This window comes from Kryptolebias marmoratus, linkage group LG4, assembly GCF_001649575.2.
Source record: "Kryptolebias marmoratus isolate JLee-2015 linkage group LG4, ASM164957v2, whole genome shotgun sequence".
Classification (NCBI taxonomy): Eukaryota; Metazoa; Chordata; class Actinopteri; order Cyprinodontiformes; family Rivulidae; genus Kryptolebias; species Kryptolebias marmoratus.
Window position 1 is genome coordinate 32,533 of NC_051433.1, and position 19,323 is coordinate 51,855.

The following is a 19,323-nucleotide window of genomic DNA, read 5'->3' on the forward strand; positions in this document are numbered from 1 at the left end:
TCCTTGGAGACAGGAGAGACAATTTATTCGTCCTTGGAGACAGCAGAGACAGTTTATTAGTTCTTAGAGACAGGAGAGGCAGTTTATTCGTCCTTGGAGACAGCAGAGACAGTTTATTAGTTCTTAGAGACAGCAGAGACAGTTTATTAGTTCTTAGAGACAGGAGAGACAGTTTATTCGTCCTTGGAGACAGCAGAGACAGTTTATTGGACGTCACACGCATTATTGAATTGAATAAATCTTACGATAAATTATATTTTACAAGTATTATCCTTTCTAGATCCTGATATATTTTTTTTTGTCTTGTTCTGATCAGAACCCAGCTTTAATGGACGCTCCACTGTCCCTGCAGCTCGCCGTCAACTCACCTCCTAAAACCTCCATTAAAACATCCGGAGCAACTGTTGTCATGACAGCCATTGTCAAGGTGATGGTGCTTCCTCCAGGTCAGCCTCCAGTCCAGCTCAGCAGCATGACGATGGTACAGAACACACAACATGCTGTACTTATGTGTGACATGAAACATGACTTTTGACCTTTGACTGTTTCACAGATTAACTGAAATTCAATCTATGATTATTCACTTATTATCGGTGATTATCTAAAACTGTACAACACAGACAATGCAATTTATAAAGATTAAATCATATGAAACTCAATGATGAAAAATGGAAAATGAAAACTTATTGTATATAAATGGAAGTTGATGATGTTGAGATACTAAAACCCCTAAAACCTTTTAATTTATAGTAAAAAGATTAAGAGACTAGGAGATTAGAATTATGAATAATTTGAAAAGCCAAGAAAAAACCTTAAAGTACTTCTCTTGCCTTTTAAAAAAATATTTTTTACAAAACACAAATGATAATCATGTGTTTCTAAACTACTGTAAATTATTTAAATGTATAAACTATTTTGTAAAACATTTCATCCAACTAAAAAAAAAATTTTTGTATTGCATACTTTAAAATTTTATGATTTAGTAGAGCTTAGATCAGCACTGTGTCATGGTCTTAGCTAAGGTCTTAGCCCACATGTAGAACACCACTCAGGGGACAGAAGTAAATTTACAATTAGGTTTTATTAATTAATCCGTCTGGACTCTGGAACAGCAGCTCAGGATTGGACACGTCACTGTGAGTGGAGACACGTGATTAGTAAAGTCTCTTGACAAGGTGGCAGAAAGAGTTCCAAACAGACAACAGCTTACAGTGGCGTGGAGTACTGGACAGCCGGGGAGAGAGGAGCAGAATCTGGGTTGGATCCAGGTGGTAATGAGGGTGAGCAGGGTTCTGTCTAGGAGGAGATCCGGGTGGTTAGGCAGCGTGGGAATCCAGGAGCGAGACGGCACGAGAAACTCTTCCAGGACTGTAGAACGGCTTGGTCATGAGAAATACTTGAACTTGAAAAAACCACTGAGTTAACACTCTGACAGTGAGGTGCTGGCTGCCAACTCCTTAAATGCCTCCTAGGTGATTGAGATGAGGAACACCTGTCTGCTGGGCCTCCAGAAGTGCTGAAGCCCCCTACTGGAGAATGACGGAATAGAACCCAAAAACCACCAGGATCGCCAGACTCTGACACAATGACTATGTACAAAGCTTATAATGAACTCCTTCCAAGGGTTTACAAAAGTGGTTTGAAATTAAAGAAACAAATTCTGAATTAGGAGAGAAGGATTTGTTTAAAAAACTAAAAGTCAGGACGAATTTTAAAAACAAGGTAGAGGAATTCAGGTGTGGAATAATTGATGTGAAGAGTTAAAACTGTGGTTTTCACTCTTTAAATTAAAAAAATGTATAATGATCATTTGTTAAACAAATATAATAAGTTTTGTTTGTTTTCTTTTATGACTTAGCTGGAATTCTTTGGAGATCTGTTTTAAAAGAAAGACAGGAAAGATCTTCTGCTCTGATTTTGATGATGCTTTATGTATAATAAGCTTGTGCTTCTACCTACAGGTTATTTTCTTCAGTTTAAACCTAAACGCTGTTAAACTATTTTTGTAAATACAGTTTCTGTAAATAAAATTATTATTATTATTATTATTATTATTATTCAAACAATAATGATGCTACTCTAAATATGTAAATTATGTGCACTGTGCCATCCTTGCTTTTAATTTTGAACTTGTCTGCATTTAGAAACTAATTTATCTCAGGAGATCAGTAAGATGTCATTCTATTTTAAAACACAATCAATATTCCTTCCTACATATTAAGGTCTATGTAAGGAGGAAACAGTCAAAATATATTTTAAAGGTTGAAAATTTTCGATATGAAAATAAAATTTCTGTAGAAGAAAAGGTTACTGATTTTATTTTCCTTAAAGCAGAACATAAACTTGAACTCATAGTTATTGAAAATACTTCTAACAACCTGACAAAGAAACAGTTTACGAACAGATAAAACAACCTTATTTATCACATTTCAAGGTGGTTTAAATGTTAGCAAGGTTTATTGTAAAAACCAAAGTGAATCATTTCAATTCTTCTCAGACACAAAAGAAAGTCAGTGATTGGAATGTGCATGTTTTGATTCTTTGTAAGTAGTGAGGTCATGACATGGTACATTTCTAGAGCAGTTCTGTGTGAAACGGGTGCAGGTTTACCCTTCACAGTATTATTACCAGTTTATTATTACACTAATATATTTACTACCAGTTCCTTATTGATCTGAACCAGATTTTAGTTCATACCACTTTAAGGTCTTGTGTTTGTCTTCTTCTGCAGGAAACAAAATTTAATGCCAAGGTTTCCATAAGAAAAAAACGTCTGGCTGTTCATGCTGATCTCCGCAGGTACATGATTTACTTTTGTTTGTGAAACACCTGAACCAAACTGCACACCAGGTTTTACTTGTATCCAGAATAAAAATGTGTTATTTCTTCTTAACATCTAAATCTAACCCTAAACCATTGCATGTTTACATCAAACTTTGCAGAGAAAAAAAAATTGACGTTATTCTTAACATTATTTAATTTATTGGAGTTTCCATCAAATATTACAGGTTTAAAATCTTCTCTAACCAGTCAGCTCTGGAGTCTCTGGCAGTAAGTGTCTTTAGTTCACATTTCAAATGTTTCCTGAGCCAATCAAAGAGCCTCAGTGACAGTTTCTCATCTGTTTGCAGCTGATTCCTTTGCAAGCTCCTCTGAAAACGATGCTGCAGATGTCTGTGGTTCCTCTAATCAACAGTAAGACTCTGATTCTGACCCTAATTCTGAAATCTTTAAGCTGCTCTGACAGCTTCTGTTGTGTTTTTGACTTTAGACTGGACAAAGAGGGGAGTCCGGATCCCTCTGGCTGATGGGATGGACTTCAAAGAGGAGGTTGTAGAATATCACAATGTGAGTATGTTTACAGATATTTACACGTTTACAGATGTTCACAGCTGTTTAAAGATGGGGTTTTTTTTAGATATAATGAGAACAGCTGTTTGATGTCCACAGGGTTTCATTGTGATTGGAGCAAATCTTCACTTCAGCAAAGGACTGAGAGAAATAATGGTGGGGAGTCCTAACACTACCACTGTCTGAGTGTTAACATGAAGAATCTACAACAATCAGCCATAACATTATGACCACCCTCCCAATACTTTTACCACAAAAAATGAACAAAGTATTCAGAATAAGGTCAAAAAAACATGGTGGGGGGAGTGCTTTGGGATTTTGGTATTTCTAATGAAGAACCTGAGGCCCCTGGGGGCTGTAGAAACTCTGGGGATTCTGGACAAGGTTGACACTGTTGCTTTCTTCAAAGTTTTCTACAGTTTCTACAGAGGGTCCACTGCACTAATGTCCTGCCAAGATGGGAGGGGTGTTGCTTTGTGTGTTGTGTGTGTGTGTGTGTGTGTGGGGGGGGGGTAAATATGTATGGGTAAAACGTCAGATCTCTTTCACACTTTCAACAAGCCTGAGAAATCTTTCCAACTTCGTACCATATGTGAATCAACTGAGGAAGGCTGCTGGGCTTGAAATCGATTCTCTTCTCTTATGCCTTTAAAGGCTTCAGCATACTTCATAAGACATCAAGAAGTCTGCTCAAGGTCACGTGGTTACAAGACATTCATTTTTGCACAAACCTATAATCGTCCACGAGACACTCGGATCAGACCTCCCAGGAAGCTCCTCCCTCCTACAGCGTTAAAACAGGTTTTTTGTACAGATTTTTGCTTCCCTTACCAGACATATTTATTAAACAGACTAAGACAGTACACGCCGTTTGACGGTGCACAATAATGAGTGAATAAAGAGAACATGTCCCAACGCTGCCCGGCTGAGGTGCAATTCCTCCCGGCCACCACAGCCACAAAGAGCCGTCTGAGTCTCGGCAGTCTTTTAAAGTTCAGAGGTTTATAAGTTTTGCTGGAACAGTTGTAAAGATGGTTGTATTTTCTGACAGCCTCCAGCTGCTTCTCAGAGGAGCAGTAGAAGCAGAATAACTCCATTAAAGCACACTGGATTTTCTGCATAAACACAGAAACACGCCCCCAACTTCTGACCAATCACACAATACTTGGCGCAAACCCCTGTGTGAAAAAGTTTGGCCTGGGCCTTGTGTCACAAATGACGAAGCTGCTATGCCAACAAAAAGGAAACAATTTTCGTCACGTAACTACAAGCCGACTTTGAGACTTCTCATGGAGAATGGAAAGGCCTTAAATCTGTTTAACAGGAAGTCACTGAATTGAGTTGGCAAGTAGGTGTAAAGGGGGCAGAGCCTTCAGTATTCCACTAACTAAAAGCACAGCTTCCTCTCTCTGGCTCTAATGCTAACTTTGTGTGTGTGTGTGTGGGCACACATTGTTGTGGGACTCGATTCAATTGGTGGGCTCCTCTTCATGATCCAAACCCTACCAGCAGAACATGTGTTACTTTACCTGTCAGTGGTCATAATGATCTGGCTGATGTGTAAGTTTATACATAAATATGTAAATATAAACAGTACAATGAGAACAAAGTGTGAATGAGTGAATTTGTGATTTACAACACACGGAGGAATAGACCAAGTCTGAGAAGCTGATGAAACAACGACAGCAAGGTAACAATGGTAACCTTGGAAAGTGTCAATAAAAACATAAGAAACTAAAAGGTTCCTGATACCTATTAGTGTAAATTTCTAATGAAAGAATCACTAAAATACTAAACGTTTTTCATCAAAGACTGAAACTTCATCACCATTACCAGTCATAGTTTTAAGCAATAAATGAAGACTTGATTCAGTTTAGTTCATTTATTAGATTTTATTTTCATCAGATAAAAGTTTTACATCATGTTATTAAAAATACATCACAGTCTACATCAGCTAAAAAAAACTTTCAGAGTCAACTTAAAACGTTGAGGATCTGGCTCCATCACTTCACTGCTTGTTCAGAGTCATTGATCAATTATTGATTATGATGCTTTTAATAAACTGTTTGACAACTGTTGATTATCAGTAATCTCTGTAGTTCTTTTACATTTTCACATAAAAATGGATTAAACAGTTTCTGAATGTTTTATCTTAAAACAGACAAAATGTTTTTAACTCGTTTCACATTGTCAGTAATTTTTTTGAATGTTATGGGTGTTTAAAACAAGTTGTTTCCACTCTTCAATCACATCACTCACGAATGCCATCGTAACCATGGAAACCACATTTTCTGCCAGCAACCCTGCAGCCAAAGCTCAGAGCATCCTGCAGACTTCCTCCTACAGACAAAAACAATAGAAGAATTAAAAACACATGTTGCACTTCTAACATTCCTATATGATGCTTTGTTTTCATTCTTAAATTAGTGACCATTAATAAAATGCATCTTAAAATGCAAATGCCACAAATATGTCACCAAAACAATGCTAAATGAGGTGACATGTTTCTTTGTTAGACAGGAACACATTTTCCCCCATCAGAAAGAAACACATGTTCTGTTATTGTAAGAAAGGAGCTGGTCTTTGTGTGTATTTATATATATATATATATATATATATATATATATATATATATATATATATATATATATATATACACACACAGATATGCACAGTATATAGATATGATTTTATTTTTTATTATACTCATGATCATGTGTTGCTATCCTAAAGGAGACCTATTCTGCTTCCTTGAACCAGTCAGGATGGGTCTGTGGGATCTACAAAACATGTTCATTACCTTTAATACACAAAATCCTTCTCAGATATTCAGATTTCACCTGACCAGTTCTGACTGTTTTAAGCTCATTTCAAAATGACCCATTTTAGGGCTATGTCACATTTATGCAAATTAGCTGATGTTGGCCACGCCCCCCACCCCCCACCCCACTCGGTGTCCCGCCTCAAAACAATAAAACTCTCTGAAGGATTAAACGCTGCAGATCTGACACACACTTGTATCATTATTAATTCAAACTCTGGGGATTTTGAACTTGGGACAGGGACACTTAGCGGTTCCAAATCGACCTTTGTCAAGTAGGAGAGTGGCAGTAGGTGGGTCCGAACCCTGACTGGTACCGGGTCGGGACACCAGCAATCAGCGGGTCCAAACCCGACTAGTAGTGGGTCAGGACACCGGCTATCAGCAAGTCTGAACCTGAAAAGTGCCCAGACGGCCGCTTGGTAAAGATCAATTTAATTTTTTTTTTCATCTTTTCTGCTCTTTTATTAACATAGTTCTACTGTTAGTTCAGACAAACCTGCCGTGACTTTAACAGAGTTGTGTTTCTGGGACAGCTGAGCTGTTCTACAACTTTCTTTGGCAATATGGCAGGGACGTTGTCTTCAAAACTAACATGAAGCCCGCAGCTCTGTCCTCCATGATGGGAGAACATGCATGTTCTATATCGCAGCCGACAACAGAACTTTTTCCATTTCCAGCAGACATTGTTCAGCAGTAAAACCAGCAGAACTAATGTGACGGTCTTCTTGTAATGAAGTGGGCGGAGCTCCACTAGGGTTGCTAGGTGAGGGGCTGGGCTCAGCTTCGGGTTGCTAGGTAACAGGGATTGTGATGCAACAATCCCAAAGTTTTTGAAACAGGTCATTTTGCAGACACCAGAAAACATTTACTTATTGTCAAAAAATGTCTGGGTGTTTTTTTTGTGCTTGGACCGTTTATATAGCACATTTACAAAGAGAAAGGAACTCTTTGTAAATGTGCTATATAAATAAATTTGACTTTTGACCTTTATCTTACCATTAGAAAGAGTGTAGATGACACCAGCATTAAACGTGTCTCCAGCTCCAAGAGTATCAACCAGAGTCTCAGGAGGAAAAGCATCAGAATGAACAAGCAAACCATCAGGACCCAGAGCATCCGCTCCTTTTTCTGCCCAGGCACAGATCAGGACAGCCCTGAGACACAGAACCAAATCAGAACCAGAACTTAGCTCTCCACATGTTTATGTTTTCAGTCAACTCACCCCTTTTTGACTCGATTGTGGAGTCCTTTCAGAGCGGCTTCAGCTGACTGAAACCCAAAGTGACGAGCAACATCTTTACTGACAAACACCTGTGGAAACAATAACACAATGTGCACATTAACCTGAACATTCTGGAAAAAGACAAATGTTTGAGAGGAGGAAAGGAAGGCATCTACAGTAAGTGGGAAAAAATGTCAACACAAAAGAGAAGTTACAAGGTTTACTTAACCAACACCTGTACAGCTGAAAAAATGAGCACAAAACTCTTCACAGGCTGTTCTGCTTAAACAACTAATAGGAAACAATGACCCAAATGTCTCACAGGAGACCACTCAGAGGACACTAGGAGACAATGACTCACAAGAGACAACAATTTTCAGGAGACAACTTAGAGTAGACCAGGAGACAATCAAATCAAGTTTATTTATATGGAGCATTTAAAAACAGCTGCCATTGGCTAAAGTGCTGCACACAAAACAATGGATAGCATAAATACCATAAAATCAAACAAAAAAAAAACATTAACATACAGAGAGTTACAGTAATCTAGTTGAGGGTAATAAATACATGAATAACTCATCCAAAGTCCTGAAAGGATAAACATGATTAGATAAAAGCCTCAATTAGTTCAATTAGTTATTTACTACAGAACTAAGTTGTTTCTAAAGGTTAAAATTTGAATCAAATATCACCCCCAGTTTTTATCTGAGATTTATAAATCGCTTCAAACTACCCAGATCTGTAGGAGAAGCAATGAGGTTTCTACAGGGACAAATAATAATGACTTTAGTTTTATTCTCATCAAAATTTAGGACATTTGAAGCCATCCAGGCTTTTACCTCAGTGACAGTCAGTGGTTGTAGTGAAAAAGAATGGTTGCGCTTCAACTGTCGGTAGATCTGAGAGTTGTCTGCGTAGGAATGAAAAGAGGAGACAACCAAGACACAACAACAGAAGATGACGACTCACAGGAGATTAAGAGACAATGACTCAAAGAAGACAACAACCTAATGACTAACAGGAAACACAGATCCAAACAATTCACATGAGAGAAGGACCTGACAACTGGAAGGGGTGATTACTGAGTAGAGAGGTAAGCTTATTTCAGATGGAGCACAGGTATTTGGAGCTGAACAACAATGGAAAACTGAGGAGATTGTTCTCCTGGCTCCTACTGTCACTTAGAAACAAGACTCTCAGATACTGAAACTTCTCCACTTGAGGTAAAGACTCACCTCCAATTACACCTCTTTCTGGTTGAGATCAATGGCCCCTGACCTATAGGAGTTATCCCATCAAATTCACACTGTGAACTACCCCAGTGCATGCTAATGGTCATGGCTTGAATACATCTTACAGAACCACATCATCTGCAAAAAGCAGGGATGAAACCTTGAGGTTCCCAAACCAGACCTCTACCTCTCCATGACTGAAATCCTGTCCATGAACACCACAAACAGGATCGGAGACAAGGAACAGCGTTCAACTCAAAATGCCCATAAAGGTTTGTGTGACATGTGACATGATGACATAATGTAAAGAAACTCAAAGAAAATAACAAATCACAATACTTTTTTCATCATATTTGGGCAAAGCTGCTCTGAAGAGCAAATAACATGTTTCAGCCATTTTAATAAATGAAACCAGATCAGACAGATTAAAAATGTCCTTTAGGAAACCCTTACCACATCACCGTAAGGAAAAAGTTGATACAGTGACTCTCGAGTTTTCTCAATCTCTACAGAGATGGTGATTTTCAGATGCTCTGGAAGTTTGCTGTTAAACACGTCCACCTGCTGTATCATCTTCACCTGTTCATCAGCATTTCTGCCCTGCACAAGGAAAAGAGAGGAAAAGTAGCAAAAAACAATTAAGACAGTAAAGACAATACCAAAAACAAATCCTTAGTAAAGATACCCCAGAGGGCTTTTTTGGGGTGGGGTCTAGTTCAGATTGTCCAATTTGGTCAAATCCATCTCCATGCATTTCATCCAGAACTCCATCCCTTCTTTATCCCTACCAACATCCAACATCCTAAGCTGCTCAGTATGTTTGCCCAATGAAACAAAACTGCCAACCATGAGACTCCTCAGATCATCAGATTGTCTCAGTCTCTCATCCTCACTTCCTTAACTTTGAATAAACCTGTAAACTCTGTTGTGGTGTGGTCCATCCATCCATCCATTTTCTTTACCCGCTTCTCCATTTCAGGTCGCTGGGAGCTGGTCACCGTGCGAGAGGCAGGGGACACCTTGGACAGGTCGCAAGTCCATCGCAGGGCCACATAGTGACAAACAACCATTCACACCTAGGTACAATTTAAGAGTTACCAATTAACCTAACTACACATTTTTGGTCTGTGGGAGGAAACCAGAGTACCTGGAATAAACCCACGTGTGCACAGGGCGAACATGTAAACTCCACCCAGACAGACACACAGCTCTAACCACCGCGCCGCTGTGTGTGGTGTGGTCCTTGCTCGTGAAAACTTAGTTTTTAAAAACTATTGATCTCAGACAGGTTCAGTTTGGTTTTCTGGTGGTTGTAGTCTGTGTGTTCAGACTTTGCTCACCTCCCAGTGAATCCACTTGAATTGATGGAGGTTGACTTTAGAAAAATCCTTCACTGAGACATCAGGAAGGTCCCTGACAAAACAAGGAAGGTTTTTCTCAGAAGTACAGATAGATTGAGTCCAGAAACATGTTCAACATTCAGATCAAGAAAACTTAAATGTTGCTCATGACTCGCAGATCTAGCTGGTTTTGCATACTTCCTGTTAGATAAAATAAAATCTCATCAAAATCTCCAGAATAACACTTCAATGTTTCATTTAAACATCTCAGCTTTCTGTTTCGGTTTACATAAATTTCAAAGATGGAAACATTTAATCAAAAACTTTTCAGGTTTTAAAGCAATTTGATGAATTTCTGATTTTGTTTGGATGTAAAGAAAGTCTGGAAGTCTTGAAGGTATCTTGTTGTTTTTCTGAGAACTTCCATAAGAAGTTGTCCAATTCAAAAGAACAAATTTATCTTTCAAATGTTTTTCATCCTCAATCAGAATAAACAGAAAACTTCTGAGCTGATTAACTTTCTGTACAGATATGATCTCAGTCAGTGTGGAGACATCAGTTCAATATAAATCAAAAACATTACACGTGTTAACAAACATGTCTTAATTATTTTCAGATTTTAGATGAAAAATATCAGATTAAAAACAGCGATTATTAAGCAGATTTTTTTTTGAGACAAACATGTCAAGCAAATTAATTAAAATTGTAAAAACAGTGCTAACCACTAAACCGTCATTTGTTTGTGAATTTTAAGGTCTAACATTGCTGAAGTTACTGAAAAGTCATGAGCCAGAATGTCTGTCAGTGTTAAAAACAGCCTTTTTCTTTGTGAAGACAATGTCTGTTCAAAAGTGTAATCTTTTACTTTTACTATAAACATTATGAAACCTATGAAAATGTTTTTCAGTCTCGGGGAGAGATCCAGATTATGAGATTGTTTGAACCACAGTCTCCATGGTAATCTTGTCTGATTGAAGAGGAAGTAATTTGGGAGAAATAATGATTTAACCCCCTGCTGATTTTTTAAAGTTTGCCCACTTACAAAGAGTTTGTCATAGTAGTTTTGTTTTAATAAAGAAAGACAGAATATCGACAAGCCTAACCCTAACCTCTAGCTGCTGATTATTTAATTTGTCAGAACACTTGAATTACTAAGTCACAGAAGTCACAGTTTGCTTTTTGTATTTTATGTTTAGTTATAGAACAAAGTAATATGTAATTTGGAAATACAGCGAGATGTTCAGGATTCACTGAAGACGCACAGCGGTGAAAAGTGTTCTGCATCCTCTTGGCTACTGATGCAGTGATTCACAGATTTCATGCCTGGTAAACTTTCAGGATGATGAAATATAAAAAATTACCATTATTCTCTATTGGTCTAGAGCTCCATGGAATATCTTCTTCATGTGGTGAGGATGATGAGAAAGGTGAGGGATCAGCCCACAGCTACACAGGAGGAGCTTGTTAATGATCTGAAGGCAGTTGGGACCACAGTAATCAAGAACACCATCTGTTTACTCATGGAAAAAGAGCTCTTTGACATCATCTTAATCCTACATATTTGGAGGAAGACAAATGCTAAATAAGATATGAAGAACACCATCTGCACAATCAAGCAAAGAAGTGGAAACATCATAGTTTGAGGCGGCTGTTTTTCTGAAGGGTTAGGATGCAGCTGGGGTTGCATGATACATCCATGCTCCATAAATAAAGTGAGAACCATGTTATCAAGATCTGCTATTGAGTCAAATGTGACTTTTGTTGATCTCTACATCAAACCTTGAGCAGCTATCAACCAACAAGGGGAGATCATCAAAATAAAATCTTACAAAACTCTTAATTAAAACACTTAATTTGTAACTTTTATGTAATGTATCTTTCTGGATTTTTAGTTGTTATTCTCTCTTTTCATGAAAATGAAACTATCATAAAGATTAGAAATTGTTAATTTCTTTGTAATAGGGCAAACTTATAAAATTAACAGATAAAATCAACTTTTCTCCCACTGATTCGTTATAGTCTTGGTGATAACAATGTTTAATTGATGAAGAGGTATTTAGTGAACACTGCATAATGACGTCAGTCATCTTACGTATCATAGAGAAAGATGGTTCGAGATCCGCTGGATGGACAAACCACACAACATGCACATGGAGTTTGACCTTTCATCTGCCAAACCACCATTGAGACATCAACTGTGCGATGTAAGAAGTCAGCCATTATGAAACTGTCAGAGACAGACAGGAAACATTAACGTCTCCTCTAAAATAAAAGTATAAACAAAACGTGTTTTTAGACAAAACGGAAAAGGGGTGGAGCATGTCTGGAATCCTGCTGCTGTTATGGATATAAAAACAGAAACAGTTAGTTTCAAGCACACACACATACACAACCACACCTGTCCACACCTGTTCATGTGTAGAATGGTTCGGCTTCCCGTACTGACGTTGCTGATGACCACAGAAGCAGGAGATGTGCACTGAGCGTGCTCAGACATCAGAGATACGTCGATGGAGAACTTTTGAAAATCTTCCAAAATAAAACTAAAGACAGGAAACTGTTTACATTTCTTCTGCATTTAAAAATAAAAGTGCAGACAGGAATCTCCCCTGTCCTCACCTGAGCTGTTAGCTGAGCAGGTTCTGAGGATATCCTAGGCACTGCTCAGAGAACAGAGGAGATGAATTTAAAGACAAACTATAAGAGCTCAAAGCAGTGCTTAGGGTTGACCCTAAACCCTAACAATAACCCGTGTCCTCGATGACAGAATGTACAGTAACGCAGAAGCTCTCAGAGGAACAACACTGAAGAGATTCATTGGGTCCAGATCAATGTGTCACTCCATCAAATTGTATTTTTGCAGTTTGGGTGACTTGACAGTCTAACTTTGGGTTCAAAAAAAGCAATGTGCCACAGATCTCTTTTTACCCACTGTTTTGTTATGAAAGTGTAACTTATCATTTAACTGGAGGCTTGACAGCCCTGCGATGGACTTACGACCTGTCCAGGATGTCCCCCTCTGACACAGTGACTGCTGGGGACAGGCACCAGCTCCCCGCAACCCAAAAATGGAGAAGAGGGTAAAGAAAATGGATGGATGGATGGATGGAGGCTTGACACACAGACCAATGTGGGAGACACGTTGTTATTCCTTATCTCTCCTTTATTATATAACTCACTTGGTACAACAAGTACAACACAAAGGTTCCTACCCCCCTTAAATGGTCTCATACTACACTCACTTTCATCCCCTTTGTACTCACCTTAGCAGGTGCTGTAACGTTAATGATTTCAACTACTGGAGAACACTTTCAAAGTACTGTTAAGCTGGTTTGGACCAGATTATTATTGTTATTAATAATATTATGGTTATGCCTGGACATTTAGCATTGTAGCCTCAATTTCTTTCTAAATAACCCTGGATCTGTCATGATTTAGTGTTTAAGTCAAACCCAAAATGCAGACACTTAGGTGGAAGAGCTGAATGAGAAACAAACTTTCATAACAAAATTAAGGTCACAAACTAACTTAAAAATGAAAATCCACGGGAGCTCACAAGGAGCTGGAGACATAACTTGAATTAAAGGCAGGAACACAAAGCAGCAAGATACATGGAAGCAATGAAACCAAACACTCTGGGTGGGGTGTGGAATGATTTGTGGATGTGTAACAGATGAGCTGATTAACAGATGAGAAGCAGTTGTGTGAGAAGCTGGAACAAGGAAAACCTACAAAGACAATGGACAATGAAACAAAGAAAGACAAGAACCGATAATGAAAAAGATGCAACAACAAATGACTAAAAATAATTTAAATTTAAGAAAGCAAAAAGAAAAAAACAAATACAAGTCCAACAACTTAAAACTTAAAACCATTACAGGATCTCAAGATGAAACTTGATTTATCATTTGATTCAGTTGTTGCCATGAATAAAAGTACAAATTTTGATCTTGTATTTGAACTGTTGAACTGTCCTGCCTTAAACCTGCATTCTTCCATTTTCTTTAACCCCTTTTTTCTTTTTGGGTCGCGGTCATTGTGTGAGAGTTGGGGGACACCCAGGACATGTCTCCAGTCCATCATAGGGACATATACACACAAACAAGACAGAAAACCATAGACACTCTCACTCACACCTAGGGACAATTTAAAACTGTCATACTCCATAAGAAGTCACAAAGTTGGCTCTAATTCATGTGACTTCTTTGTGACCTCTTAGCTTCTACTGTTCCTCTGAAAAGCAGCTGGCAGCTGTTAGAAAATACAGCAGTCTTTACAAAACTTAGAAATCTATGAGCTTAAAAAGATACAGTTGACGAAGCATGGGGGAGACTGTACAGACACACAGAGACACACAGGCGGCTCTTTGTGGCTGTAGTGGCCAGGAGGAAGTGCGCCTCCGCCGAGTATCGTTCGTTTGGTCATTATTCAATCAATCAATCAATCAACTTTATTTATATAGCACATTTTAAGAACCACAGGGGTAGCCAAAGTGTTGTACCATATCAATCAATCAATCAATCAAATTTTATTTGTATAGCACATTTCAGCAGCAAGGCATTTCAAGGTGCTTTACATAATTAAAAAACAAAATAAAAACAGCATGTGACAATGAATAAACAGTAAGAAAGAGAAAAACATCGAAGACATCAAAAACCTGCACTCTAACCCTAATTTAGCCATAAGCAACTCTAAACAGGTGGGTTTTAAGTTGAGATTTAAAGGCACCCAGTGTTTCAGCTGTTTTACAGTTTTCTGGACAGTTTTCACAATAGATAGATAAAAACAGTAATATTGTGCAATATCTGTCAGAAATGATGGTGGTCAAATTTGCAAATGCTAAACAGCATGTACTGTCTCAGTCTGTTTAATAAAAATGTCTTGCGAAGGTAAGGGAAGTACAATTCTGTACAAGGACAGGAGTTGAGAAGCGGACGGAAAGAGACCTGTTTTAGTTTAGAACTGTAGGAGGAGGGAGGAGCTTTCTGGGAGTTCTGAGCCGAATGTCTCTTGAGCTATGAAAGGTGTGTGTGAAAACGAACGTCTTGCAACCATGTGACTGCGAACATCTTTATGGAATAAACTTCTTATGGAGTATGACAGAGCCTTAAGAGTTACCAATGAACCCAACATGCATGTTTTTGGTTTGTGGGAAGAAACCAGAGTACCCAGAGAGAACATGTAAATTCCACAAAGAAAGACCTTAGTTGGGAGCAAGAAGCAACCTTCTTGCTGTGAGGCAACAGCACTAACCACTGTACCACCGTACAGCCCTGCTTTAAGCATTAACAGTATAACCTGCAGAATAACATGTACGTAGATAAGTGTGTAAACAGTATCAGTCAAAGGTTTTCGACTCTGATCAGTTTTAGGTGAGTTTTAGTTTTAAAAATGTTGTGTTGGCATAGTTATCAATGTAATGTTGAAATAGTAGAATAGTTATTGATAAACTGTTCTGATACGCCCTTGTGGTGAAAGTTATATTTGCGAGAGGAAGTTGCTTTGGGAATTTATTTGTATTTATAGAATCACTTTTAAAAGTAACTGTTCTTAACCTAATCAATGCTTGTTTTTGTGCTGAACTTACTGATCGATGTATTGATCGGTACTCACTCAGCTACAGGACCAGCAGCCAGTGATCCCATGAAAGCACACGGAGCATTGAGCAATGACAGCACCGTGCACGAGTTTGAAGCATTTCCTCCACGCTGCCATCGCTGGGACAAACACCTGCAGACACATAGTGGTGACATCACACCACCATTCACCAATAACAGCATAAATAATTACCATTACAGCCAGTTTGTGATCAATAATTGGAAATCTGTATGGACCTATAATAACAAATATCTAGTTAAGAACAAGATCAGAGAGGTTCATTTTAAAATAACTCATCAAGCAAACTAATTCTTCAAAAGACAAATATGTGGATGAATCCTGTATCTTTTGTAATACGGTTTCTGAAACAATTCTGCATATTCTTTATGAATGTATTTATGTAAAATTCTTTTGGATTAAAACTGAACATGTATTTGAACTATTTTGTGATATCAAAGTTAATTTAGAAGAAAAAGGGCATTATATTCAATGAAAGAAAAGATTAAAAAAACTTTTTATTTTGCACCTTTTGATTCTGTTTGGAATTTTTTTATTTATAAATGTAAGTGGTCTAATAGGAATCCCACCTTAACTCAATGCAAAACTGAAATGAAGCTGTACTTTTGAACATGACAAAGAAGAAAAATAACAAGCCTGAAAGCCATAAAAACAGGGAGCAGCGTGACCAACTCAAGTGGCTCAAGTGAATTGGATGAATTGGAGTCACGGTGAGTGACCTGAATCAAGTCCATAACCTGAACCAAGTTTACCATCTCTGGTACAGACTGTATATTTTACGGTCCTCAGTCCCATGGATTAGATTCCTGGCATTTGCCCAGCTGTGCCTCTGATTGGCTCCTTGTGCTAAACTTTTACTCAATCATTGTTCCTCATGAGTCGTGTATCACTTGATCCCCTACATTTGACCCAATCAGAAGCAGTGTAGAGTGAGTCATGATTTCCTGTTTTCAACCAAAGTCCTGTGGGTAATGTAGTTTATATGAACTACATGTAGCTTAAAGTAGCACATTTGTAATCCAATTCATTACCGAGTAAAAAGTGTGAACATAAACATGTGAATTAAAATCAGGGAGAAAAAGAAGTGAGTACCATAACACAAGTGCACTGGGTCTGGTCCTTACCAGTGAGCTGGTGTATGATCTGGATAGAAGTGATGACAAGCTGCCAATGAGATGTGTCCCAGTTAACTAAACCAATAGAAATTATGTACAAACTCCATCCACTCGGTGGGCAGCTTTCTCCACTGGCCTGGAGTGAATCTCAGCAGACATGCAAACTAAAGTACCTGTTTGCTTAGTTAAATCCAGGTGGTGCACTTCCACAGGTGGTGCACTTCCACTGGATGTCAAGCACATATTTTGATTCTAAACCAACATTCGTTCATATTTACATCTAAAATATTTGAGTAATAACACCAGTAGTGGGGGAGGGGGATTTTACTACAAGACAAGAAGACAAGGAAGCGTCTTCAGAAGGATCCGGTGTATTAATGTGTGTTTGTGTGTGTGTGTGTTTGTTGTGAAATGCAAATTACAATTATTTTTAAGTAGATGCAAAAATGACAAAAAAGACAAAAATAATGATCAATTAACGTAAATTGTTTGAATTATATTATATTTGTTCAAAAATGCAACATTTTTTGTGTTATGAAACACAATTTCTCCCATTTTCACTTTTATGCCACAGCCTCATAAATTTGTTGTAAAAAGTATTTTTCATGGACAAACAGTGACACCAAGGTTACATATTAAAAAAAAAACATATTTTGGCTAAATGCAGATTTAAAATGTGATGTATATAATTATAAAGCTTTCACTGTAGACCATATTTAGTCCAATTCTAAAGCAGTGATGATATTTCTGGAGGTTGTAGTACTCAAAACAAGAAAACAGTAATGACACATTTATCTAAAGGTTCTCCTTCAGGCAAACTAACAGAATAAATGTTCTCTGTCCTGACTTTGAGTCTTTTTATTTTGCTCTGCAGTGGGTAACTGAATAATTGTCTGTCTGTCTGTGTGCACTGGTCTCATTTACTCACTCACTTCACTGAACATTGACTGAAGGTCAATGTTTCTGTTGCCACATCATCTTTATGATCAGTTACTGTTCTGCAGAACGAATCTTTGCCCTGCAATAATAATAAATAACTTCTTTTACAGTGACATTTAAATACTGTAAAACCTTTTTCACAATGATTCTTTGAGCATCCTTATAAATGTAAAATAAAAGTGGTTATTAAAGCAGTGGGTGTTAATGATAATGCTCACAACATGCATCCACAAGTACGCTGCAGACTGATCAGATTCTGATTCAGGATTTAGGTTGTTAAATGCTCACATGCTGCATTTATAAAAAGGCACTGCAATAAAGGATTACAAGTCTCATCACACTTTTTCAGGACTGATGAGAACCAGCAGAACAAACAGAACCCTGAAGAACCAAAACTTCTTAGATTTAGTTTGTCCTAAGCTACTATCAGGGTTGGGGTTAGCATTAGCTTGTGTGCTAACCTGCTGTCAGTGTCTTCCTCTGGATATTTGTCGACCACGTTGATTATGTCGAGACACACCAGACCCACACACAGAATCTTCTTTTTCTCCTCCATGTTGGTCCTGACTCACTGACTGTGGTTTTATTCTGTCATGAATCAATATTTCTGGACTTTGCTCCACACAGGGTTCATTGTTCTTCCTGTCTAGTCACTGCAATAAGACATGGCATTTCCTGTCAGTAAAGACTATAAAATAAAAGCCTCACTGTTACTGTGTAAAGGCCATTGAGGTTCGAATGAAAAAAACATTTCTCACTTCCTGTTGTGTACTCTTATGACAGTAAACTGGACTGCTGCCAGCTTCAGACCAGCACTTTGAACCAGACAGAAAAATAACTTGTTCAACCCAAAACAGACTAAAGTTATAACAAAAACAAAGTCAGCATGATACAGTTTGACCCACTACATATAGACAGGTTTATAAAGTTAACATGTAGATTTGCACTTTAAATTAAACCTTAGTTTTACTTAAACAGTGTCTGTACCAGAGTATACCCATCTTGTTGTAGCTGTATTTTGTCAAAACATCAAGTAACTTTGAGGTTTGTGAATGTTAAACTTTAATAGTCCAGCATATGTGTGTTTGAGGTGGAGGCTAGTTTTGTGCTTGCAATAATGCTTGCGTGTCAGTTTTTCTGGAAGAAGACATTAACGTCTAGTGTGTGTGGTGTTTGAAATTGTGGGCCTTTAAATATAGCTGTCTAAAAAATCAACAGATATGTGACTAGTGGTGGCATTTACAGTTTTTCTCGATACTTTACACGCATTTTCTGAAAGCATGCCTCATATTCTCAGAACTGTAAAACACATCAAGAAAACACAATGGACAAAACCCTTTAACTCTCCTGCAAAACTAAACTTTACATTCAAAACAATGTCCTACGGCCACAAAAACGGATCCCCTCAACACCTTGGCTGCGCCTAGAAATTCTGTCAATAAACGTTATGAACAGAATCTGTGACAAAGGGCAACCTTGGCGGAGTCCAACTCTCACCGGAAACGAGTCCGACTTACTGCCGGCAATGCAGACCAAGCTCTGACACCGGTCATATAGGGACCTAACAGCCCGTATCAAAGGGCCCGGTACCCCATACTTACCTACTAGGGGCATGTAGCCCCTGACAGCATAGCTCCTAGGATCATTGGGACACCTAAACCCCTCCACCACAGTAAGGTGGCAG

At 38.2% G+C, this 19,323-nt stretch overlaps 2 protein-coding genes across 8 annotated transcripts; one reads left to right on the forward strand and one right to left on the reverse strand.

Moving 5' to 3' along the window:
* Nucleotides 1–288: 288 nt before the first annotated feature.
* LOC108251244 (phospholipid transfer protein-like) lies at nt 289–11,483 on the forward strand. 2 transcript variants are annotated; one of them, XM_025002914.2, is made up of 7 exons: nt 289–481; nt 2,732–2,799; nt 3,009–3,051; nt 3,132–3,195; nt 3,272–3,348; nt 9,609–9,709; nt 11,352–11,483. In XM_025002914.2, exons 1-7 carry the CDS (start codon nt 329–331, stop codon nt 11,380–11,382), a joined length of 537 nt encoding a protein of 178 aa, XP_024858682.1. In that variant the 5' UTR covers nt 289–328; the 3' UTR covers nt 11,383–11,483. The 2 variants fall into 2 exon arrangements, with proteins under 2 accessions (XP_024858682.1, XP_017296958.1); XM_017441469.3 differs by lacking the exons at nt 9,609–9,709; nt 11,352–11,483 and adding an exon at nt 3,451–3,856 and having other exon boundaries at nt 292–481.
* On the reverse strand, nt 4,351–19,123 carry khk (ketohexokinase). Of its 6 annotated transcripts, none has more exons than XM_017441465.3 (8): nt 18,101–19,123; nt 15,583–15,699; nt 12,062–12,196; nt 9,970–10,042; nt 9,083–9,229; nt 7,398–7,486; nt 7,172–7,329; nt 4,351–5,691 (listed from the first exon to the last, which is right to left on the reverse strand). In XM_017441465.3, exons 1-8 carry the CDS (start codon nt 18,193–18,195, stop codon nt 5,603–5,605), a joined length of 903 nt encoding a protein of 300 aa, XP_017296954.1. In that variant the 5' UTR covers nt 18,196–19,123; the 3' UTR covers nt 4,351–5,602. The 6 variants fall into 6 exon arrangements, with proteins under 6 accessions (XP_017296954.1, XP_017296955.1, XP_037831170.1 ...); XM_017441466.3 differs by lacking the exon at nt 12,062–12,196 and adding an exon at nt 12,378–12,512; XM_037975242.1 differs by lacking the exon at nt 12,062–12,196 and adding an exon at nt 12,378–12,629 and having other exon boundaries at nt 18,101–18,125.
* Between the last annotated feature and the right edge of the window lie 200 nt (nt 19,124–19,323).